The 23,873-nt window shown below is 47.7% G+C and overlaps 2 protein-coding genes across 7 annotated transcripts in view; one reads left to right on the top strand and one right to left on the bottom strand.

The window, feature by feature from the left end:
- The window catches only part of Syne2 (spectrin repeat containing nuclear envelope protein 2), a 296,837-nt gene that overhangs the window by 263,664 nt on the left and 9,300 nt on the right, over window positions 1-23,873 (top strand). For 2 of the 3 annotated variants that reach the window (XM_087911748.1, XM_087911747.1), the window contains exons 100-107: window positions 10,145-10,307; window positions 14,055-14,242; window positions 14,977-15,127; window positions 15,444-15,626; window positions 16,932-17,069; window positions 17,977-18,171; window positions 22,168-22,450; window positions 22,937-23,005. In XM_087911748.1, the coding sequence (XP_087767874.1) occupies window positions 10,145-10,307; window positions 14,055-14,242; window positions 14,977-15,127; window positions 15,444-15,626; window positions 16,932-17,069; window positions 17,977-18,171; window positions 22,168-22,450; window positions 22,937-23,005 (1,370 nt within the window). The remainder of the gene's footprint in view (window positions 1-10,144; window positions 10,308-14,054; window positions 14,243-14,976; window positions 15,128-15,443; window positions 15,627-16,931; window positions 17,070-17,976; window positions 18,172-22,167; window positions 22,451-22,936; window positions 23,006-23,873) is intronic. The other variant, XM_087911749.1, reaches the window with a different exon arrangement.
- Window positions 645-23,873, bottom strand: part of Esr2 (estrogen receptor 2) — a 96,615-nt gene continuing 73,386 nt past the window's right edge. The window contains exon 11 of one of the 4 annotated variants that reach the window (XM_087911750.1): window positions 645-4,866. In XM_087911750.1, the coding sequence (XP_087767876.1) occupies window positions 4,740-4,866 (127 nt within the window). In that variant the 3' untranslated portion in view covers window positions 645-4,739. Of the gene's footprint in view, window positions 4,867-10,144; window positions 10,656-18,280; window positions 18,964-23,873 lie in introns of those variants that run through there. The other 3 variants (XM_085697519.2, XM_085697521.2, XM_085697522.2) reach the window with 3 other exon arrangements.

The following is a 23,873-nucleotide window of genomic DNA, read 5'->3' as shown; positions in this document are numbered from 1 at the left end:
CTAAGCCTGTTTCCAAATCTTCTGTCAGGGTCTGGTGCTAGCCCGGACCCTCAATTATTTCTCTACCAGACATAAACTATCTCTCTCTGGACCAGCGTGGAGGAGATGGGAATAAAGGCCACCTAAGTTCTCAACAATATGCTTTGATGCATGATGTCACTTGATCTTTTTGGTACACTTATTGATGGAGGAGGGCTAGAGATGCGTGCCAGTCACATCACATGGTGGAGGCCCGAGGACAGCCTGCGGGAGTCTCCTTCTACTATGTGGATCCCAGGGTTCAAGTCAGAGGACGTGGCAAGAACTACTTGCTGAGCCATCAATTTTCAATGTAATCCTGAAAGGTTGGTACCACCATCCCATTTTACTGATAAAGAAACTGAGGGCTGAAGTTGAGTAACTTGCCCAAACCGAGGCAGCTCACAGTGCAACCAGGACTTCAACTCAGACAGTTGTCACCCCCGTGCCACTCTATACCCTTCCAGTTGGAAGCACACAATGAATAGAACTTATGAGATCTTCACCGTAGACCTAAGTTAAAGTTGAAGCTTAGCATGGTGTTCAGTACTCTAAAACCCACTGAAGCAGCTCTATTCACTGGTTAAAAAAAAAAGTAAAGAAAAACCCTACCACCACCAAAAAAATCTAGTACTTTGGTTTTATTCACAATTATTATAAAAATAATTAGTACAACACAACAGGTTTCTTTTTTTAATTGATTCTTATTGAGCTCTACATTTTTCTCTGTTCCTTCCCTTCTTCTCCCCTCCCCTTCTACCCTTCCCCAAGGCCCCCATGCTCCCAATTTACTCAGGAGAATCTTGTCTTTTTCTATTACCCATGTAGATCTATGTATGTCTCTCTTAGGGTCCTCATTGTTGTCTAGGTTCTCTAGGATTGTGATTTGTGGGCTAGTTTTCTTTGCTTTATGTTTAAAAACCACCTATGAGTGAGTACATGTGATAATTGTCTTTCTGTGTCTGGGTTACCTCACTCAAAATGATGTTTTCTAGCTCCATCCATTTTCCTGCAAAATTCAAGATGTCATTATTTTTTTCTGCTGTGTAGTACTCCATTGTGTAAATGTACTACATTTTCCTTATTCATTCTTTGGTTGAGGGGCATTTAGGTTGTTTCCAGGTTCTGGCTATGACAAACAATGCTGCTGTGAACATAGTTGAGCATATGTCCTTGTGGTACGATTGAGCATCCTTTGGTTATATACCCAAAAGAGGTATTACTGGGTCTTGAGGAAGGCTGTTTCCTAATTTTCTGAGAAATCATCACACTGACATCCAAAGGGGCTGTACCAACTTGCACTCCCACCAGCAATGTAGAAGTGTTCCCTTTTCCCCACAACCTCTCCAGCATAAGTTGTCATCAGTGTTTTTGATCTTGGCCATTCTTACAGGTGTAAGATGGAATCTCAGAGTTGTTTTGATTTGCATTTCTCTGATGACTAAGGATGTTGAGCATTTTCTTAAATGTCTTTCAGTCATTTTAGATTCCTCTGTTGAGAGTTCTCTGTTTAGGTCCGGGGATACAAGGAACATACCTAAACATAATAAAGGCAATATACAGCAAGTCAACAGCCAACAGCCAACATCAAATTAAATGGAGAGAAACTCCCAGAAATCCCACTGAAATTAGGAACAAGACAAGGTTGTCCACTCACTCTCTCCTTATCTAGTCAATATAGTTCTTGAAGTCCTAGCTAGAGCAATAAGACACAACAGGTTTCTTAAAGCTACATTATCATCTGACCATCCCAGACAGCCAGGCTTCTTTGGGGAGGCAAGCAAAGCCAGGCTCCTTACATCTACTGTTTGGGCTCCTGAAATAACACTGTAAGGTCAGCCCACACCTTTATTTACAGAGAGGGAAATTGCCAATCAGAGAAGGGAAATGACATCCACTCAGGGTGGGAACAGCAACCAGAGTGTTGTAGGAGGCCACTTGTTCATTCCCGGCTGCCCAGATCACAAAATAATCACTCAGAAACTGTATTAATTAAATCACTGCTTGACCAATCACTTAAGCGTATTGCTAGCTAGCTCTTATATGTTTGGTAACCCATTTCTATTATTTTATATTTTACCATGAGGTTCATGGCCTACCGGCAAGGTTTCAGCTGGCAGCTCGCGTCTTTCCCCTCTGGCAACTCCATGGCAGCTCCCTGACTCTACCTTCTTTCTCCCAGCATTCGGTTTAGTTTTCCCTGCCTCACTCTGTTCCCCTATAGCTCTGCTGTAGGCCCAAAGCAGTTTCTTTATTAATCAGTGGTAATCACAGCATATAGAGGGGAATCCCACATCACCAGAGTCTGTCTGTCTTACTGCACAAAGCATTTTCAGGGCATGCTAGGCTCTTGTGGGATGCTGACTTTCCAAGGCACTGTGTTAATAATTTTCTGAAGCCTAGAACTAGAGCCAGGTACCGTCTACCAGAAGACAGTGGTTCTCTGGCTTCTGCATGCATCACAACCTGCCTCAGTGTCTCACATCTAGAGCTGCTCCATCCAGGGATCTGGGTGAGGCCAAGACCTTCATTCCTAACATGTGTCCAGATGTAGTGTCGAGGTGTGGTGCTCTTGATGGGAAGTCTGTTTGAGAAACACATGAGCAATGGAGTGAAGTAAATCAGAAATTTGCCTCCGTCTCCGTCCCCATGCTGAGAAACCATGTACAAGCTTCCTGTCTCTATGGTGGGACATCTGTCTTCTTGCTTCCGATACACCCCCACCCCCAAGCTAGGGTTACATATATGTATGTATATCACCATGCCCAGCTTTTATATAGGATCTGAACACAGGTCCTCGTGCTTGTGTGACACACACTTTGCCAACTGAGCTATCACCTCAGTCTGAGGGTGGGACCATTTTTAAAGACTATTTCTAGTGGTGTGGGTGAATGAGCTGATGAAGATGGCCAGGGCCTGGAAGGTCCTGGAAGAGCTCCCTTGGAAGGGGTACAGTGACAATCTCCCTTGTGTGAGGGTCATTCCTGACTGTGCTCATTTTGTTTATCTACAATTTCTGAGGAAAGCATCGTTACTTTTCTCTTGAATGCCTCCTCAATGGCATAACCGTGAATAGGCTTAGTATCCTTATGCTAGTAGTGTATGAAGGGGAGATTTGAGTAGCGGGTAAACAAAAGACTAGTCCCTCCCTGTTGACATTGGGTGGCTCTTTTGTTGTCAGAAATATCAAGTCCATGGAAAGACACTGGAAGGAACTAAGCATGCTTCTCACATTTCCCCGACCGTCGCAAAAAGCCTATCAAGTTTATACTAATAGCAAGCAAGATGTTGTCATTTAAGCTCAACAGTTATTACCCTGGCAACCATGGGTTACGATTGCTTTTCATCCCTTCTCATGGCTCTCTTCCTAACTGTATTTTCTCAAGGTCACCGTGAAAGACCAGACAAGATGGCCAGTCAGAAAGCTGTCTCAGCTTAGCCACCGCAGGTGCCTAGAAGGAGCTGAGGGGCTGCTGGGCATAGGGAAGGGCTAGCTGGAGGTTGGCCTCCACACTTCCATTTCCCTTACCATCTGCCCAATCATTCCAACCTCTGGAGCACATGATTGCTGTTACCCTGCAGAAATGTCTTCCTGGGAGCCCAGGGCTTCCCCAAGGGGAAAGCAGCCGTCAGCAGATGGGAAGCAAATGGCCCGATGTGCGTGGTCAGGGAATAAACCTCAGTGTCCTGTACTTACAAGGTCACAGAAGCAGCCCAGAATGTGGGCATGAACAAAACAGACACTACATTTAGGAGAAAGGTTGCCAAGCCTCTCCCCTTGCAGAGGAGGCTTGCTCTCCAAGGTGGTGGGGCATGGTAACAGCCATGTGAGAGGTCGTAGAATACAGGTGATCACATCTCAAAATGGGGGAAGCGGCCAGTCTGACCCATTTCCACAGGAGAAAGAAGGATTCCCATGTTCTACATTTTGGAGAACCCAGGAAGGAGCAGCTAAAATCTCTTCCCTCTATCTTAAGGTTCATTTCTACTGCAAGGCGGGGTCCCTCTGCGGCAGTCAGTAGCAGAGTCCATGAACTCTGGCCTTCTCAGGCAGGACTGCAGATCTCGGGCAAGAGGAAAACTCCTCAGGGTAATGTCAGCTTCCGGACTGAGGAAGGCGCCCCTGCATGGCTCCGGCTTCAGGCTGCACTGCTGCTTGTAAACATGACACAGAAATTATAGATCAGAAATCAACCCCCCTCCACCCCACCATGTTCCAAGTCTAAATGTCTCCTCCCTGGCTTTACAGCTCTTCATACATATCACGGTGCCAAGATAACGCTGGGACTTTCTCCTCGCAGCCTTGCAACGTCAGAACAAAGGCTGTGTGTGTGGAGAGAGCTGGAGAGAGACGTTTTCTTTATTGTAAGCGCGGGGGGGGGGCAGATTAAAAATTGCAGAGCATAGAAAAGGTGTCTTCCTTCTAGCCAGCATCGCCCCGTGCCCATGAGCCAGCCAGTGGTGGTGCCTCCGATGAGGAGCCTTGGGGAGGGTCTGGTTGGAAGATGCTGAGCCAGTGAATGAAGAGGGCAGGCTGGGCAGGGGGAGGGGCTGCCTGGCCAGGAGGTGGAGGTGCAGCCGGGAACTTGGAGCGTCCGCAGAAACCCAAGGAATGGTTTTTTCTCATAAACAGTAAGTGCCATTTCAGCTGACAGCCACACCGGCGACCCAGGTGGCTGCTGCTATCTCTCTGTGCCTTGCTGTTTTGGTTACAATGGAGATCACTGATGAGATGGTGGCTGCTGAGTGTGTGCGCTCAGCCGTTCGGGGGATGGGTTCTCTCCCGGCGTCAGCATGCTGGTGGTGGCTGCAGTCTGCCTCTGACAAGCCGGCAGAGATGCGATTATGCTGTGCAGAAAATAAAAATATCCTGGCATTAAAAAAATGCTCCAAAGCAGTAGTTGGCTCTAAAATGTATTGTATGTACTGTCTGTGCCCTCAAATCAGGGCGTGGAAATTAATAGTTTTACTATGAAGATATTTAGCTCTGTAAAAAGATAAAATTGTTCAGGCTTGGTACAGCGTGCTTAGCAACTGACAGCTGCCCAGACATAGGCTTGAGTATTTATTTTGGTCCAGATTCAGATACTTTTGATTGTTTCAGCTCTCCTTACTAATTTTTGTTACAATGTCCACGTCGATGTAGGCATCGCTTAACTTACACTGACTTGAGCTTCTATATTCTAACTGTACGCTGCTTTACCACGAGAACAGGGCTGAAAGGTTTATTAGTCCGTGTGCCTGAATAGGAATTATTCCAGACAAATATGCTTTTGATATTTACAGCCTCGTGCATACATAGCAAGACTCCTGCTTGCCATATTACCAACTAACCTTCATTTTCACCGCTCTGGAAGGAGAGCCGTGTTTTTCAGTATTACATTCTGAGCCATCTCTAATTAAGATAAAAGAAAAACTTTATTCACCTTGATCACGCCCTGTTTCTCTACCCATGATTCCTGTAATAGAACCCTTCTATTCTACTCTTAGGCATAATTTTAATTTGGTTTAATTTCATAGAAAAAATGACTTTTGGCATGGATGGCTTCTCCTTTGCATCTAGCAATATTGTTTTGATAATCAGTCCTAGAATTTGGCTCAGGAAACCCTATGTTTTTTTCTCCAGGGTGTATGTCCTATGTTCAGAGATAATACATGAGAAATATTACCTGTGTGACCATGGGCAAAGTGCAGAGGTGGGAGCCACATAAGCTACCTACGGGGTTGATGTCATGCAGCATCTTGTTGACAGGCTGGTCTCTGAGGAAATTCCTTCGTTTCCTGATGTTGAATGGAGATCTCAGTGTTTGGAGAGCCCCGTTAAGCAAACATAGAGCGCAGCCCTTGGGATTAGCAAAGGACACATGCTTCCTGACCCAAGGAAGGTGACAGCTGAGTTACAGCATCCGCAGGGAGCAGAACTATATAAACTTCAACAATGCATCCCTTGGTTCTTGGAACTGATTGGCAGGTGATTGCCTGAGAAACATTCTGATTCCAGCGTACTGGGGCTGTTGGGACTGCGGGCTGAGGTTAAACTACAGAGTAAGCTAGACTCTGCGTGGGTGAAGCTCTCTCTCTCTCTCTCTCTCTCTCTCTCTCTCTCTCTGTGTGTGTGTGTGTGTGTGTGTGTGTGTGTGTGTGTGCCTTCTCTAAGTCTACTTGTTATCAATGCCTCTCACAGCAGAGCAGCGAGTTGCTTTGAAGGCAAAGTGTTCTGGTGTCATCTGGTCTTTAAAATAGAGCAGAGCCATCATTTTTGATGGAAAAGACACACTGGTGACTGTTGCTTCCTCACCCAGTAGGGATTCCTGAGTACTTCTGAAACTGTATCGCGACGTCTAAGTTGCATCAGCTCTGTGGGACTTATGACCCATCTTCCAGTTACAATTAAATCCTCACAATGTGCATAGGACCCAAAACAAAAGCACATGATTAAATGTATATTGAAAGAAATCCGGGGCAGGGAAACATGCTGAGCCTCTTTCCATGCTCACTACCAGCCACGAGCCACAGCAGCTTGTGACTCCTCTACCACCATATCCTGAATCTGTATCATGTTCCCTGACAGCAACAAAACCTGTCTTCTACCCCCAATCTATGCACATCTGTTTGTGCGAGGTATGTGACAAGCCACAGGGGCCAGACTGCCAGAGGTTGGGATCTTGCCCTGATATTTAATGGCTGGTTATTTCGCCCATGAGCCTTTTTTTCCCCCAACTGTCCAATGGGAATGATGATAGTACTTGTGAGCATCCTTGGGAGGATTAAACGAGTTGTTAGCTTGTGAGATACAGCAGGCCTGACATATGTTAGCATATGACATAAATGTTAGCAGGTTACATAGATGTCCATTTTAGCACTATGGCTTATTGATGAGTTGCAAACCATTCGGATGTAGATATTTTTAAAGAATGGGCTACATGTGAAAAAGCTCTTACAGCTAAGTGTCCCTTTACCTCAAATGCTCAAGTACATACTTTGGATTCTTTTTGTATTTTGGAATATTTGCATATTTATAATGAGAACTCTCGGGAATCCACCAGTATTTCTCACACACAGCCCTAAGGTAATTCTGTATGTCTTTAGTGCACCTGTCTTGACTGTAGCCATCATATAAGGTCTGACGTGGGATTTTTCACTGGTAATGACATGATACAGCACCTAGAAAGTTTGGACTCTTGAGCATTACAGGTTACAGTTTTTAGATTAGGGATGTCCCATCTGTATTTTATTTCCATTCTTCATTGCTCTGCTTGAGCACTTCATTTTGAATACCACAGTCCTAGGAGAGCCACGCAAATTGTTCCTCTCCTTCTCCAGGAGTTATGACATCCCTAACTTCTGGTTGACGAGAGTAAACATGGCCAGGCCTAGGCCATCGTGTGTTAGCTCCCTGTGTATAGAACGTGGTCTCCCCAGACCTCTTCTTGTTAAAATAAGAAAAAAAATGCTGTGACTCTCATAGTGGCATGGGATTAGGTGCTGGCTGGAAGCATAGTGAGTTGCCATCCTGGGAAGAGGGGAAGGGCAAGTGGGAAGCAGTAGGACGATCACTGAGCAAGAGCGCTGGTCTCTACCATCAGGAAGTTCTCATGGCCAGGCCTCTTCTCCAGCCAGAGATTTTTAGGAGGTCAGCCCCTCATAACTGTGTGGTCTGGGCCTTGCACAGTCAGGGTGGTAGGATGAAGTAAGACGGGTGCAATGGTAAACCCTGGGAATGAAGGCAGGATCTAGGTTACAGCCGTATCCAGGCCTGGCCTGGATTCAGTTACTTCCTTTTCAATAAATCATCTCGTGGCTTTGAAGGAGATGGTGTCTGCTGCAGGTGTGCAGTTTGGAAAATGTACCTCCTTGAAAATGATCGTTCCTGGGCCATTGTCCTCATCAGAGATTGTCCCAAATGGCCTTCACATCCATCTCCTGCCTTCCTCCCAGCTACCGAGTGAAGGAAGGCTAACAAAGCCAGAACTCAAACCTAAGCCCTTGCAGACTACACGGCCTGCTTTCAAGCCTCCCTGTCTCATGGAGCTACAAAGAATAAAACAACCGGGAACGAATGTAGCAGAGTCCAGGGCCAGCTGGCTACAGTGTTACAGCATCCCATGTCCTGGTCAGCATCAGAAGAGTTAATGTGGCCGAACATCTATTATATTCCAGTGGCTATCTGTTGCCTTGGTCCCACATCACCTGCAAGATGCTTAATTTTATAGATAATAAGGACACTTGGAATCTGAGTCAAGAATCTTGCAGGAGTGTGGAGCTTACAGATGGTAGGTGGTAGTTGACAGGACTTTCACAAGCCTGGTCTGCTCGACTCCCATACTCTGGTCTTATCCTTATTGCTGAGGTTTGAGAGACCTCAGAGGCTTGAAGTAGAGGGGCTGGAGTGAAAGGATCCCCCTAGAACCATACAAGTCACTGCTAACAGAGCTAGAACCGGAAGACAATCCTCAGGGTTGTCTTGGTTGCTGGTGAGATAGAAACATACTGATTCTTTGGTCCACTTAAACGTAGCCTGGAGGGAGGGAATGTAGCTCAGTTGGTAGAATGCTTACCCAGCATGCATTAAGCCCTGGGATCTATCCCCAACACAATATAAACCAGTGTGGTCCTGGACGGATATAATCCCAATACTACAGAGCTGGAGGCAGAAGGATCAGAAGTTCAAGATCATCCTTGTCAACACAGAAAGACAGACCCAAGGCCAGCCTGAGCTACAAAAGACCCCATCTAAAAATAAAATAGCATGTGGAGACATGCCTTCATGTTTATTCATTGGACAAATATTTGTTGACAGCCCTGTCCACAGCACATGGGAGGTACTGCCTCTCTCTCTGAAGAGTGGAGAGTGTCTCACAGTGTTAGCTTGCTCTGCTGCTCCAGGAGCATGGGGCAGGGTTGGGGTGTGGGGTATGGTGAAGCCAGGAACAGCTTTTGGTGAGAGGCCAAGAGGCCATTCAAATTGCTTGAGGTGTTAAACCAATTATGAGATTGAACTGGTTTGTCAAGGTAGCGAGCCGACTGTTGAAAGATTCCCAGGGTGAATCAGGACTTGGCTTCAGAAATGGAACCAAAGGTGGGGAGGAGGGTATGGAGGCCAGAAGGAAGTGGTTCGGGTAAGTAAAAGTTGATGGTACACAGGCAGGCAGTGTGTTTCCTGTAAGTTGAGGTCAGCATCTCAGTTTCTCTTTCCATTGCCGTCAGCGGGGCGGTGCAGCTCTGGCGGCATCTTCTGACCTGAGGATTGGTAAGTAGGGACTTTAAACTGCAAACCATTGCTTAAAGCTCTGGAATTCATCCAAAAAACCCCAGATCAGCAGTGCAAGCGCTCACCCATTTAGGGCTTTCATGACAGCGGCTGATGAAAGCATTTCATTTCGGTCTCTGCATGAAGAATGCTAGCCAGGCGAGGTGGCACACACCTGGAAGCCCAGCTCAGCATTCAGGAGGCAGAGGCAGGAGGATCTGTGAGTGTCAGGACAGTGTGAGCTACGTAGTGAGACCCTGCCTCGCAGCAACAAAGATGGCTTTTGCTTCAGTGGCTCTTTGCCTGGTGTTAACTCGAAGCTCCAGCATACGCAAGCTACCCGTGTTCTCTCAAACCTGTTGCACGCCAAGTCCAGGCTGGAAGGAAGCTGAGGCAGGTTGCCAGAGAGGCGGCAAGCAGATCTGTGTTTGAGTGTCTTCTCTCTTTCTGACCCAGAGATGCCCACAAGGCAGCCTCACTGGAGCGCCCACCCTCACATCATGTGTTCTGTCCTTGTCCAGGAAGGGCACTGACGGCTGTCACTGGAGCGAAGTATTCAGAATAGGTATTCGGGAGAGAGGAAAATGGCAACTTCCCTATGGTCTGGAATGCCAGGAAGTGGTCAGGGTATCAGGAGGAGGCCATGTGGGTCTGACAGGACTCTTGGCTAGACCGAGTCCCTGCGAAGCATTATCCAGACCCACAGTGTTGCAGCGTCACCTGCTCTGTGAACGTGCACACCTGAGGCGGTACAAGCTGTTCCTGCTACGAAATCAAAGCGGTACAGATTCCCGGCTGCCCGCCAGCGTCCAGTGTCCATCCTGTCCCTTGCTTCCCGCTGCTGCTGACTGGGTCTCTCTCTTCTGTGGCACTTAGGGTGAAGAAGCTGAAGGAGACGTTTGCGTTCATTCAGCAGTTAGACAAAAACATGAGCAACCTTCGCACCTGGTTGGCGCGCATTGAGTCCGAGCTCTCTAAACCCGTGGTTTACAATGTCTGCGATGACCACGAGATCCAGAAGAGGCTTGCTGAGCAGCAGGTGAGTGGTGGGAGGGAGTTCCAGGAGGAGAGGTGGCGCGGGAGGCCAAGGCAGGCCTGCCCTCCTGTCTTCCACCTGCCCATGTCTCTGCCCTACATGTGAGGCATCAGTCTCTGAATGCCTCCTTCTCCTTCACAAGGCTCATTGTGCAAACAGTGCTGAAGAAGATGCAGGCCTTCATCACGATGCTCGATGAGGTTTTGTCTTTGTTTTCGTTATGTATAACATGGCTTTGAAAGGGAATGAATTGGGGGTACAGTTCCTTTTTGGATTGAGATAGTTAGTGTTCCAGACTGACTTCAGACTCTCAGCCTTCTGCTTTACCATACTGACATCAACTTAACAGACCTGCAAAGAGAGTACCTTGATTGAGGAATGGCCTCCACAAAGTAGTCTCTGGGACCTTCCACACCCCACCCCTCCAGGATCTCCTGGCTGGCCTGGAACTTACTATGGAGATCAAGGTACCCTCAAACTCAAGAGCTCCATCTGCCTCTCCCTCCTGAGTACTAGGATTGAGGGTGTAGGCCTGAGGCATTTTTTTTTTCAATTGCTCATTGATATAGTAGGGCCCAGCCTACTGTGGGCAGTACCATCCTTAGGCAAATGAGCCCGGGCTACCTACAAAAGGTAGCCAAGCAATCGAGGGGAGGGAGATGGTAAGCAGCATTCCTCCATGGCCTCTCCTTCGGTTCCTGTCTCCAGGTTCCTGCCTTGAGTTCCTGCTTCGGCTTCTATCAATCATGACTTATACCCTGTATGGCAAATAAGCCTTCTCCTCCCAAGCTGCTTTTGGTCAGGGTTGTATCACAGCAGCAGAGAAACGAGCAAGGACAGCTACCAACTACTCTAGCTGTAGCCGTGCGCGATCATGTCATACCCACACACCCTCTCTGTAGCTGTAGCCGTGCGCCATCATGTCATACCCGCACACCCTTTCCAACCCCGCTCTCCGAGGAATCAGCCGGTGCCTGTCACATGCTAGGCACGTGCTCAGTCAGAACCAGGAGGGAACACCCCAGTGACAGTGTCTCATATTACCCAGGCTGTTCTGACAGCTGAGGGTGACCTCGAGCTTCTGGCCCTTCTGCTGTGTGCCACCGTCCCTTTCTCAGAAGATGCCCTATAATGATGAGTTATCTTGAGTCAGTTCTATCTTTTATTGTTTTAGAATGTTTTGTTGTTGTTACTGGTGTTTGTTTTCCAAGACAGTGTTTCTCTGTATAGCGCTGGCTGTCCTGGAACCTATGGTGCAGACCAGGCTGCCTGCCTCTGCCTCCCAAGTGCTGGACTTAAGGGCATGCACTGCCGCCACTGGGTTTTTTGTTTTGGTTTGGTTTTTAGCTTCTTGGTTCCATGTGGGTTGTCCCTCATTTGCTTAGGGGACTGGTTTCCTTGCATCCTTTGACTACCAGTGGCCTCTTACCCCCTGTACCATTCCAAACTCCCAAAGCATCACCATCGCTAGCTCAACCTGCTGCCTGACTGTGTGTCCCTGAAGCCTCTCCTTAGAAATATTCTACAACTGGCTAGGTGATGGTGGGACACACCTTTAATCCCAGCTCAGGAGGCAAAGGCAGGCAGATCTCTGTGAGTTCGAGGCCAGCCTGGTCTACAAAGCGAGGTCCAGGACAGCCGGAGCTATTACACAGAGAAACCCTATCTCGAAGGAAAAAAAAAGGAGAAGGAAGGAAAGAAGGTTAATAGTATAAGATAGGGCCTAGAGAGATAGCTCAGTTGTTAAGAACACTGTTTGCTCTTCCAGAGGACCCAGGTTCTATTCCCAGCACCCACATGGCAGCTTTTGACCATCTGTAACTACAGTTTGGGGAATCCAACTCCCTCTTCTGGCCACTGTAGGCATCAGGCACACTCAAGAGTACACATTCATGGGCCATGTAGGCAAAACACCCATATTTATAAAACTTTTTAGATATTAAAGTTAATGATAATGTAAGATGGTTGAAATGACTCTCAAAGTCCATGACATTCATGTTTCCCTATGGGCTAGAATTTCTCTGCATCTTTCCAGGCTCTCCTAGCCAACCAGAACCAGGTTATATCCTGGGCATTTTCTGATTAAAAGTCTCCCTGTGCTCGTTCAGTCCCACTATCTGGGGTGCTGATTTACTGCTTTTGTTGCTAAAAGAACATGCATCAATGCCAGTAAATTTCCAAAAAGCTAGAGACCATCCTGTAAGCCATAATAATTCTTGAAGCTGGAGTTCTACTTCAATGCAGTCACTAAAGCCAGCCCTGGGATTGACCCTGCAGCGGCACCTGCCGTCATAATACTTCAGGCCTTCTCTCCCTGACTACAAAGCTTTTGCATTCCATCTGCACATCTTCCCTCACAGGACCAAGCAGGAGTGCATTTCTGCACATAAATATACGGTGTCTTCACTCTGGACCCGAGCTAGGGACTGACTGCCTGGTTGAGAATCGAGATGCATACTACTGTTCTCATTACAGCAGTAATAATATTCAAGTGACCTGGAATGACCCCTTAGCTGCCATTCTGGGGGTGGTGGCCACTGCTAACAATATAATATTCTTGTGGCCTGATGCACAACCTTAGTGTAATTAACAGTGGCTTGTGTAAAATACCCATTTTCAGAAACAGGACACATTAATGAAACAATTAAAATAGAATTGAACTTTGTCTTTGCTACTTTGTGGTGTAATTTAGATACAAGGATTGATGGAGCCATCTCACATTGCTTGTCACAGAATCTAGAAGCTAGGGAAGACTTCTCAGCCTACCCCACATCCACAGTACCTAGGGTGGGACGGATTCTCAGTCTCTTGATGATAGAAAAAACATGTTTATTTTAGAGAAATTTCCCAGCCTGGGCATGTTGGTGCATATCTATCAACATAGCACTTGACCAGGGTGGAGGTGGGGTAGAGAAGGTAGGTAGGTAGGTCAGAAGTTCAAGGCAATCTTGGGCTGTATTTTAAGAAAAGGGCAAAGAGCAGGAACTGGTGGCCCACCTCTTTTCTATGGCTGTGAACTGTCTCTTTATATGTATTCTTTTTACCCAATCAAGGAAGTACCATCACTGCTGGCAACAGGAGACAAGCCTCCAGAGGCCTTCCTCCCCCCACCCAAGCCACAACCTCAGCTGTACCCCATGAGCTAGAAGCTGTACCCCATGGGTTAGAAGCCTCAGCATTCTCCCTTGGGTTCCATGAAGCCCTCATTCAGATGGGCTCATGAGGAGGCCGTCCACTCCTGTGCCTGCAGCCACTGGGGGTGTGTAGGGGCACCATAAAAGTCTTTATAGATTTGAGAGTCGTGTGACCCATCAAAGGTCAAAGTCTGTCGCTTTGATTTGAGTTCCTGCTAACCAGACTGTTTACCGAAGAACACCTTCCCCAAATCGAGTCTTTACTGGGGACACCGGGAGTTGGGTGGTTTGGATTGAGCCCCATGCATCCCCAAAGCTGCCAGGCAGCAGCATCTCAGAGCCAGCAGTACCATCTGTCGGTGTGTGGTGGGCACCCCACTCCTCCCGGGACAGTAATGCTGTACGTTAGTGCTGACAGTTGCCAATATGTAGGTTGGCCAGGTGTCCACAGCATGGGGCCACATGAAGACAACAGGCTCCGTCTATTTGAATCCCAAGACACCTGTGACCCTCTGGCTAGGGCGTGGGGAGGGAAGGACGGGCAGGGATCCTTTGATGCCAATCCTCCCTCCACCACCACCTCCTCAAGTGCTTTTATGCTATCTTGGGATTGCAGGACCTGCAGCGAGATATTGAACAGCACAGCGCGGGGGTAGAGTCTGTGTTCAATATCTGTGATGTCCTATTGCATGACTCCGACGCCTGTGCCAATGAAACGGAGTGTGACTCAATCCAGCAGACAACCAGGAGCCTGGACAGGCGCTGGAGGAACATTTGCGCCATGTCGATGGAGCGGCGCATGAAGTAAGCAGCATTTGGACTTGAACATTGTAACCGTGGCCAGCCTTTCACCTCATGACCACAGAACTGATGCTCTGTTCAGGTCACTTAGAAATACACCAAGAAATAGCCCAGTCAGCCGAGTGTTTCCCTAGCATGGCGAGGCCCTGAGTTCAGTCCCCTACACAGCATAAACAGGGAACGATAGTGTGTGCCTCTCATCCCAGGCACACCTTATCTCATCTCCACCACCCTTAGGAGGTGGAGGCAGAAGGATGGAGAGTTCAGGGCCAGCCAGGGCTACAAGAGACTCTGTCAAAAAAAGAAAGGAAGGAAGGAAGGAAAGAAAAAAGGAAGGAAGAAAGAAAGGAAGGAAGGAAGGAAAACCCAAGAATGAGCAGAGAAGGCCTAGTAGGGAAAGCAAGGCTATCACTGAATTTAATAAATAAATAAATAAATAAATAAATAAATAATCGGTGTACTGCCTTTCTCCAGACACAGAGCGTGGCAGGCAGCCCCAACTCTTGCCCGAGCCATGGAATTAGGATTTCTGAGGTGCCCGGGTCCCTCAGGAGAATTGAGTTTAGACCGAGAGCAAACATCCTTAGGTATTTCCTGGAAAGGGGTGTCTCCCTAAACAGTTCAAATAAAAGATTGGGAATGGACCCCATCAAGGGACACTCAGCTCCAAAACAAATAGGCCGTACTGAGTGGACACGGGCAGTCGTGCTAACTAACCTGTTCTCCACTCCTGTCAGGATCGAGGAGACCTGGCGGCTGTGGCAAAAGTTTTTGGATGACTATTCCCGCTTCGAGGACTGGCTCAAGTCTGCTGAGAGGACGGCAGCCTGTCCAAATTCCTCCGGAGTGCTGTATACAAATGCCAAAGAGGAGCTGAAGAGGTTTGAGGTGAGCCTTTTCTGTCCCCATCTCCCACTACCAGCCAAGATTGTTGCACCTCAGAAGCTGCTACATGGTTTTGGGTGGCCAGAGGCTCCCAACACTGCTGCAGCCCTCAGCCTGCCACCAGCGGCTAAGTCAGCTTTGATGGAAATGTCCCTGTGTGCCGGTGCCCGTGCTGTGCCAGCCTCGCAGGCCTGGGCTATAGTACTCTGCTGCCCTTGCTGCCTGGCCATCAGCCATGCAAAGCAAGCCACTTGGGGGTTGGCAAAGTGGGGTCCCAACCCTTTGCCTCTCCACCGCTGACCTCCGCTTCGTGCCACAGGCCTTTCAGCGGCAGATTCATGAAAGACTGACCCAGCTGGAGCTCATCAACAAACAGTACCGGCGGCTGGCTAGGGAGAACCGCACCGACACAGCCAGCAAACTGAAGCAGATGGTGCACGAGGGTAACCAGCGCTGGGACAACCTGCAGAAGCGGGTCACGGCCATCCTGCGAAGACTCCGGGTAACCCGCCTAGAGCCCCAGGGGGGCTGTTGGTAGATAGGCAGGGAGAAGTGACCTGTGGTAGGCTGTGGCGGGCTGGCAACACAGCAGCAGGTAGACTTCACCGCAGGCCTGAGTTATCTTAACATTCTTCCCACGCAGAGGCGTCCATGGCTACAAGCGTTCGTTTCTAAAGAGGGATTTGCTTAGGGCATCTCAGGCAGAGCCTGCTGGTGTGGTCTGTGTTACCAAACACATCTGTCTTTACAACGGCTGTAACCTGATGGTACAGGGGCTGGCACATGAGTCTGAGGCATTGCTGTCCTGGGTCAGTGAAAGCACACATGCACCTCTGCAAGAGCTTGCTCTACCTGTTTTTATCTGCCCCATGTCAGAAATGCAGATAAAACACAGAGCGTCTGTATCCCCTCTGTTGTGTGGGGCATTGGGACAGTGACTGTCTGGGGGTTAGAGCACACTGAATAACCTCAAAGCAGTCTAGGAAGATGAGAACCTAGGCTTTTAATTTTATTTATTTTTAACCCTCTTAGAAGGCCATTGGCAGGTTGTCTGATAGTCTAGGCATTAATCTATTTCCTGTTGATTTTGGCTGTTACTAGTTTAAACATTTACTTGGCCCTAAATGCCACATTTGTCTGGAAATAACTGCCTGACTCTTAGAAAGTGGTAACCGGGGAGGTCTCACTCATTGGAGAGAATGAATCTGTTTTACATGTTCAGAATTATAGAAGAAAAAATGGACACTCAGACCTAAGCTTAGTCACTGTCCTTTTGTGTTAAAAGACTGAACCTCACCATGTAGTCCAGACTGACTTAGAACTCACAATCCTCCTGCCTCTGCCGCCTGGCTGCTAGGATTACAAGTGTGTGCCACCATTCCCGGCCTGATGACCACCTTCCTATGTTGAAGTTGCTCTTCTTTCATGGGAAAGCCACTGCAGACTAATAAGAAAAGCCCCCAGGCAATCTAACCTGCCCTCCAAGGTTCCCTTCATGGATGGGGAAATACACAAATTTAGACTAGAAAATCCAGAATTTCAAATTCCTGAAAGGACCAAAGAGAATACATTGCACATTACCCAAGCCCTCTTGCATTCCCTGATGTGGAAGCCGAGGCCCAGAATATGTATGAGGGACAAGGGGGGTGCCACACAGCCAAGGAAAGACCCCAGGCTCTGGGTGCAATATCTGAAGCTGCTGGAATACCCCAGAGATGGGGTTCTGTCTGAGAGCTCTGAGCACCCTTTCCTGTGAGCCAAATCTGATCATGCCAAGCACACATGGCTTTTCTTCCATCTTTCACAGTATTTCACCAACCAAAGGGAAGAGTTTGAGGGCACCAGAGAGAGCATTCTGGTATGGCTCACGGAGATGGACCTGCAGCTGACCAACGTGGAGCACTTCTCGGAGAGTGACGCCGAGGACAAGATGCGCCAGCTGAATGTAAGTGCGGCTTCCTTAGCGTCGCATGAAAAGGCGCCTCCGCAGAAGAGCGCTGGCCAAGTGCACATTTGAGCTGGTACTCAGAATGTTCCAGAATGCTCCAGGCAACAGGCTACATTCCACTTGTATATGTATATTGCTTATAGGCTGGGACGCTGGACGTTTTAGTTAAGGGCTCATTCTGAGGCGAACGTTCACTTCAGGTTCCAAACTGAACTTGTTAGAGTTGCCTTTTCTCCGGTACTCGAGTCCATGCAGGGCCAGTGAGGTGTCACCGGTGGGGCCAAGACCAAGCACCTTCTGCTTTTTACAGTCAGTTTGGAAGTTTTATTTTGTGTTTATGTTTGTTTGTTTTGAGACAGGATCTTGCTATATAGCCTTGAACTCATGCAACATCCTTCTTCAGCCTCCTGTGATGAGATTACAGGCATTTGCCACCATGTTCAAGCCCATGCTACAGTTTTCCCTCACAGTCATTCCCTCTTCAGTGAGAAAATATCAACAAATGAAAACCCATTGCCCCTTAATATAACAGGCACTAATTATTGTTATTACTGTGCCCACAAAGGCAGGTGCCCATTAGTGGTTTATATGGGGAAATACTCTGTTCCCACCAAGTGTCAAGACGATAAATTCCTTCCCTCATACCCCATAATGATGAATATCTATCTGGGTTAAATTAAGAATTTTTTTAATTGAAAAAAGTATAGAGTTGTTTCGAATTGTTAGAGTAACACTGTCCGTTCCTTAAAGGCAGATGCCATGGTACCAGGTACAAAACAGAAAGGGAAAGGGGACCATAATGGTATCTAATGCTCCTCCTACCCCCGTGATCCTGTCATGTGAAATCAACACTGGACACACCAGGAAAGACTCTCTTGAAAGTCCCATCTTATCTCCCTAACAGGGCTTCCAACAGGAGATCACACTAAACACCAACAAGATCGACCAGCTCATCGTGTTTGGGGAGCAGCTCATCCAGAAGAGCGAGCCCCTGGATGCTGTGCTGATCGAGGACGAGCTGGAGGAGCTGCACCGCTACTGTCAGGAGGTGTTCGGCAGAGTGTCCCGCTTCCATCGGCGACTGACCTCCCACGCCCCGGTAAGGGTGGCCCCCCAGCCAGGGCTCCCAGCTGCTTAGTGAGCGCATCGTGCTGGGTGTTTGAAGAGTCTGGAAGGTTACGTTATACCAGACCTGTGATTTACTTCTTGCATTTAAAGGGAAGGGCTTCGTTGGACCGTGGTCCAGGGGATGGAAGCCATGCCTTTCTTCCCTAGAGCACTCCCTATCCAGTCGTGGTGGATCTGGCAATGGGCTAGTTTTGTGCTGACTCTTGCTTGCCCCCTCTTCACCATCTTTGTGTGAATCTAATGGCAGTAAGTTAATGTTTTAAAGGTTTGGTTTTGTTTGTTTTTTAGATTGTTTTTCGTTATGTGCATATTTCTGTGAGTTTGCGCACACGAGTGCTGGTGCCCCTGTGTTGTGTGACAAAACTTTGCCTGGCGAGACACAGCACACACATCCACTTACCCCACATAGGGAGCCCACTATCCAGATACCACCAAAGTCCAACCTGGTGAACCAATGGGTTTTATCAGGGTTGCTTACAGGAATGTGGGTGAAGGGTTTTACTTATAGGATCAGACTCAAGAACAGCAGAGTCATCAAAGCCCAGCCCATCACGGGTGACAGCTCACAAAAGCTGGGAACCTGGAGCACACCACACAGCCTGCAGGCACCTCAGCAGGTGGGAGAGTAGCCTTTCCAAGTGCCTCGGTTGGTCTAAACTTCTTCCAGGCAGCTCAGCTGGTTCCCGCTCCTTCCAAGCAGCCGCTCTGTTCTCAAGAACCTTCCTTGCCGCTTGGCTTCAGTGGGTCTTCTTGGCAGCTGAATCTGAGAAGTTTCAGGGAGTTCCTGATCAGCTATTTTGAGTTGTATACATTCCTGTTTAAAGAGCTTCCCTTCAGGATGGAATGTTCTAGTCTCCTTAGGAAACCATTAGAGAACACCCTGGAGGCCAGAATAAGATGTCAGATCCCTTGGTGCTGGAATTACAGGCAGTGTGAGCTGCCTGACATGCTGTTAGGAATTGAACTCAGGTCCTCTACAAGAGCAGTAAGTACTGTTAACCACTGAGCCATCTCTCCAGTCACTAGGAGGAATTTTTCCCTCTGTATTTCTTTTTTCCTTTCTCTAGTGTATGACAGTTGGAAATATTGAGTTTCGAACTGTGTGGCTAATGAAGAGGAAATCCTAAGAGTACATTTCTTTACAGAGCCGTGGCATTTCAGCCTCTGGGCTGGAAAAGTGGATCGAGTCTCAGTGATGCTTCTAAAGTGTATGCGCTCATGTTACAGGTTGTAGGGCAGTGTGACATTATACCTCTGAACTGCCTTACACCTGCCTTGTGAGACACAACAGCGGCCATGCTTTCCAGAGCTGTTTTTTTTCTTTTTTCTTTTAACATTTATTTATTTATTAGATTTATAGTGTTCTGCCTGAATGTGTGCCTGCAGGCCAGAAGAGGGCACCAGATCTCATCATGGATGGTTGTGAACCACCATGTGGTTGCTGGGAATTGAACTCAGGACCTTTGGAAGAGCAGGCAGTGCTCTTAACCACTGAGTCATCTCTCCAGCCCCCGCTTTTCCACGCTGTTTTAAATGATAGCATTCTAGAATGTTCTTTTTCACGGTAACGATTGAGAAACTAATTTTAAAAATGGTGCCAAGTACAACAGTAATAGGAACAAAAATGCCATGGGGGAATCCTTTTTGTCACTCTCACTGACTTAGAGCGACAGTTACTTAGCAGTGGGAAGGACAGTGCCTGGGATTTGTGCTCCCTTTCCCTGCCCTCATCATCCTCAGTGCAGGGCTTTTCTGGCCAGTGTTGGCATCCCCTAAATGAGATCTGTCCGGTCTGGATTACACATATTAGCCACTTGGGAATGTAATTGCCTTTTCCTTTTACATCTGAAAGCTTCGATGCCTTCACCTCCCCCGTGCTCTGTTCTAACCGTTAAAGTATCAGATGTGTCAGCTTTCCAACATGCCCTGATGTTTCCCTCAACTCGAGACAGTTCGTGAAGTTTGCATGGACTTAAGACTCTCATTCAGCGTTTCCATCTTATTGGCCACCACGCCTGGCTAGATGGTTTCTTTTGTGTGTGCTCCAACTGGCAGACTTCAAATGTAGCTGTTTTCCTACAAGTGTAGCCTCAGAACATCTCCAAGAAGTCCTCATTTTTAAAGGTATTTGCTTAGAGCTTTCTCTGTAGCACACTATAATGTAAGCTGAATAGAGACACTATATTATGGAATTGGAAAATAAAAGATAAGACAGATAGAGGCTGGAGATGTGGCAGCTGGCCAAGTGCTTGCTGTATTAAGCATGAGGACCTGAGTTTGGAGCCCTAGCACTCACATAAAAGGCTGGGCACAGCATTGGGCGCCTGTCACCCTGTGCTGGAAGACGGAGATGGGAGAGGAGCCTGGCGCTTCCTGGCCAGCTCGTCTAGTTGAGTCTGCCAGCTCCAGGTTCAGTTGATGGGATGGAGTGCAATGGAGGAAGGCACCCGTGTTAGTTAACTTAGCTTGTGGCAGTCACAAAATACCTAATGGGAACAACTTCCAGAAGAAAGGTTCCTTTCAGTTCGCAAAGGGTACCGTGCATCATGGCAGGGAAGTCATGTGGCAGGAACTTGAGGCAGCTGGTCACATTGCACCCAGTCAGGAAGCAGACAGTGAATGAATGCTGGTACTTGGCTCACTTTTTCCTTTTTATTCAATCCAGGACCCAAGCCCATGGAATGGTGTTGACCCATGTTTAGGGTGGCTCTCCCTACCTCACTTCCCACCTCACTTGCCCTAATCCCCAAAGCCCTTCAAAGGCATGCCCAGATTTGTGTTTCTATGGTAGTTCTAAATCTCATCAAGTTGACCATCAAGATTAACTATTGCAACACCTAGTATCGACCTTCATATACACACATGCACATAGATGTGAACACATATACATGCCCCTGCACACATACAGAACAAACTAGACCATGTGATTCTATCGGCCATGGACACTTTAGCCATTGCTTCTTTCTCTTCTAGATAAACTTATTTAGGTTAGGTGCTCAGCTTTATTATTAACTATTATTATTATTATTATTAATTTATTTTATTTTTTGCTAAGAAAAAAGGGCTAGGTTTCTCTAAAAATTCAGAGTCCAGGCTCCACTGTGGATTGTTCAAAGTTGAATAACCATACATAAGACTTGAGACCCTTTAATAAATGGTGTATGTGTGTGTGCTTGCACATTTGTGTGTGAGGGGTTGTACAAATGTACCATGAAGCACGTTAGAGGTCAGAGGACAATTGTATTTGTTGGTCCTCACCTTCCAGTGTAGACAGACTTTTCTTTTTGGGCCTCAGCTCACAAAAGAAATGACACGGAGATTTATTATTAATTATGAAAACTTAGCCGTAGCTTAGGCTTGTTTCTAACTAGCTCTTATAACTTAAACTAGCTCCTATTTTTTAATCTACGTTCTTCCATAGTTTGTTTCCTCATCTCCGTTATGTCCGTCCCGGTTATTCACATCCAGCTGGCAGCTCAGCCTCTCTTCTTCTCCTGAGACCTCTCTGTCCCCAGAAGTCCTGCCTAACCTCTTCCTGCCTCACTATTGGCCATCTAGTTCTTTATTAGAACAATCACGGTGTCACATCATAACCCAGTGTAAAGGAATATTCCATACTATTCCAACTAGTTGGCTGCTGCGTACACCAGACTAAGCCGTATAGGTTAAACGGGCAAATGAGTATCCAGGAACTCTGCCTCCAGTAGCAGCACCGGGATTTGAGTCACTCAGAATACTATGTCTTGTTTTCACTTGGGTTCAAAGGATTCCATAGGTTCTCACACGTGTGGCAATGGCTTTTCCTCTGAGCCCTCTCCCCAGTCCACCCTCGGCTCCTTCTAACGTACTTAAGAAATGTTAATGCCAGCTGTTTTCAGAATGGCTAGACAGGCCGACTTCCAAAGCTCTTTATAGCGGCAGTAGCCTGTAAACCAACTCATCCTAAAACCTGAGCCCTCTTGCTTAGAGCCTGGAAGATGACAAGGAGGCCTCCGAGAATGAGACGGACATAGAAGACCCGAGAGAGATCCAGACTGACTCTTGGCGTAAGAGGAGAGAGATGGAGGAGCCACCTTCTTCCCAGTCACTGTGCCACCTTGTGCCCCCGGCTCTGGGACATGAGCGGTCTGGCTGTGAGACCCCCGTCAGTGTGGACTCGATCCCGCTGGAGTGGGATCACACAGGTGATGTGGGGGGATCTTCTTCTCATGAAGACGACGAGGAGGGTCCGTTCTACAGCGCACTGTCAGGTAAAGGCAGTTACCCAAGGCCTGTGAACTTGACCCGTTTGTATCTCTAGCACCCTAGCAGCACAGCGATTTCTCAGTGATCCAGAGTCCAGATTGTGGTCGATGCAGGCTTGTGGCTTTCTGGCTTCTGCCCTGCCTGCCTTTTGAGACACCTGAGAATTAGCTCACTCCTAGTATAGGCGGGATGAAATTCATCTTCTGATGTTTTTCTAGCCAATGGGAGACTCATTGATTTTTCTATGGTGTTAATTATTATTAGTTAATAATTATTATTAGTTAATAGACTAAGTGTGGCCCTTTTTGCCATGTGTGTCCCAACACACCACTGCCATGAACAAGAGTTGACTGGGGAAAACCAACCAGTCTTTCTGGTTTCGAAAATCCTTTTGCTAGAAAAGCTGGCAATGTATCTACTATGTTGACTTACTGCCTGGGCTTTAGTCCGCTGGCCCCTCTGGTGAGGACAATGACATTGTTCTTTTTCAGATGTAGAAATCCCTGAAAATCCTGAGGCATATCTTAAAATGACCACAAAATCTTTGAAAGCATCTTCTGGTAGGCCCCTGCCCGTGCATGTGTCTCAACATGGCCGCATCCCATGGCACACACTGCATCCTAAACCTCGCTCCCGCGTCATGTCTGACCTGTGCCTTCTGTGGACACCATGCGCCTTGGTCCTCGTGTCATGGTGTATTTACACTGCTGTACTCACCCATACTGCGTGCTCCTTACAAGATCCCACGCCATACCAGAGTGGCCTCTACCCCCTCCCCCCACCCACTTCTAGTCCGGCAGAAGGAATTTTTGTCATGGCTCCTTTTATTTTTTTCCTCTACCTAACTGGAGTCCCTTGGCATAGGCCAAGCTTTCTTCACGGTGGCTTGGTTTCAAACTACTCCCTCGCTTCTGGTGATCTCCTGAGATGTGTGGCTGGGGTTAGAAAGGACCTCTTCTGCCTTTGCCACAGCAGAAGAAACCTCGCCTTGATTTGCAGCTCTGGTCCTCCCCGCAACCCTGTCCCATCTCTAGTGGAAGCAGAGAGCTGTCAGCAGCTGTCTGGTCCTTGCCCCCATCGTCACAGTCACCCTTGCCCTCCCTCCTCAGAGGCCTTCTAGCTTCTTGGCCCCCAGACCTGCCCAGGGTCCCCGCCAGACTAGACACCAGTGCCACCCAGATGCCACTCATCATTTCCTGCAGCAAATCATATGTCCGTTGTGCTCCGCTCTGGTCCCATCTCGTGAAGGTGCAATGTCGCTCAGTTGCATGACTCATTCCATGTCCTTCCAAGACGTACTGACATTTTGCAAACATGCATGCTTTGCAAGGAGAGCTGCGGAACTCATTTTGATACTATAACCTGATGCCATTGTCACCTGTGACCATGTTTATGTCACCAAATAGGAATCCTTTGGTTGGAGGGTAG

This window comes from Myodes glareolus, chromosome 11 (genome assembly GCF_982192425.1).
Source record: "Myodes glareolus chromosome 11, mMyoGla1.1, whole genome shotgun sequence".
NCBI lineage: Eukaryota > Metazoa > Chordata > Mammalia > Rodentia > Cricetidae > Myodes > Myodes glareolus.
The sequence above is the reverse complement of the archived record's forward strand: the minus strand, read 5'-3'. Positions and strand labels throughout refer to the sequence as shown.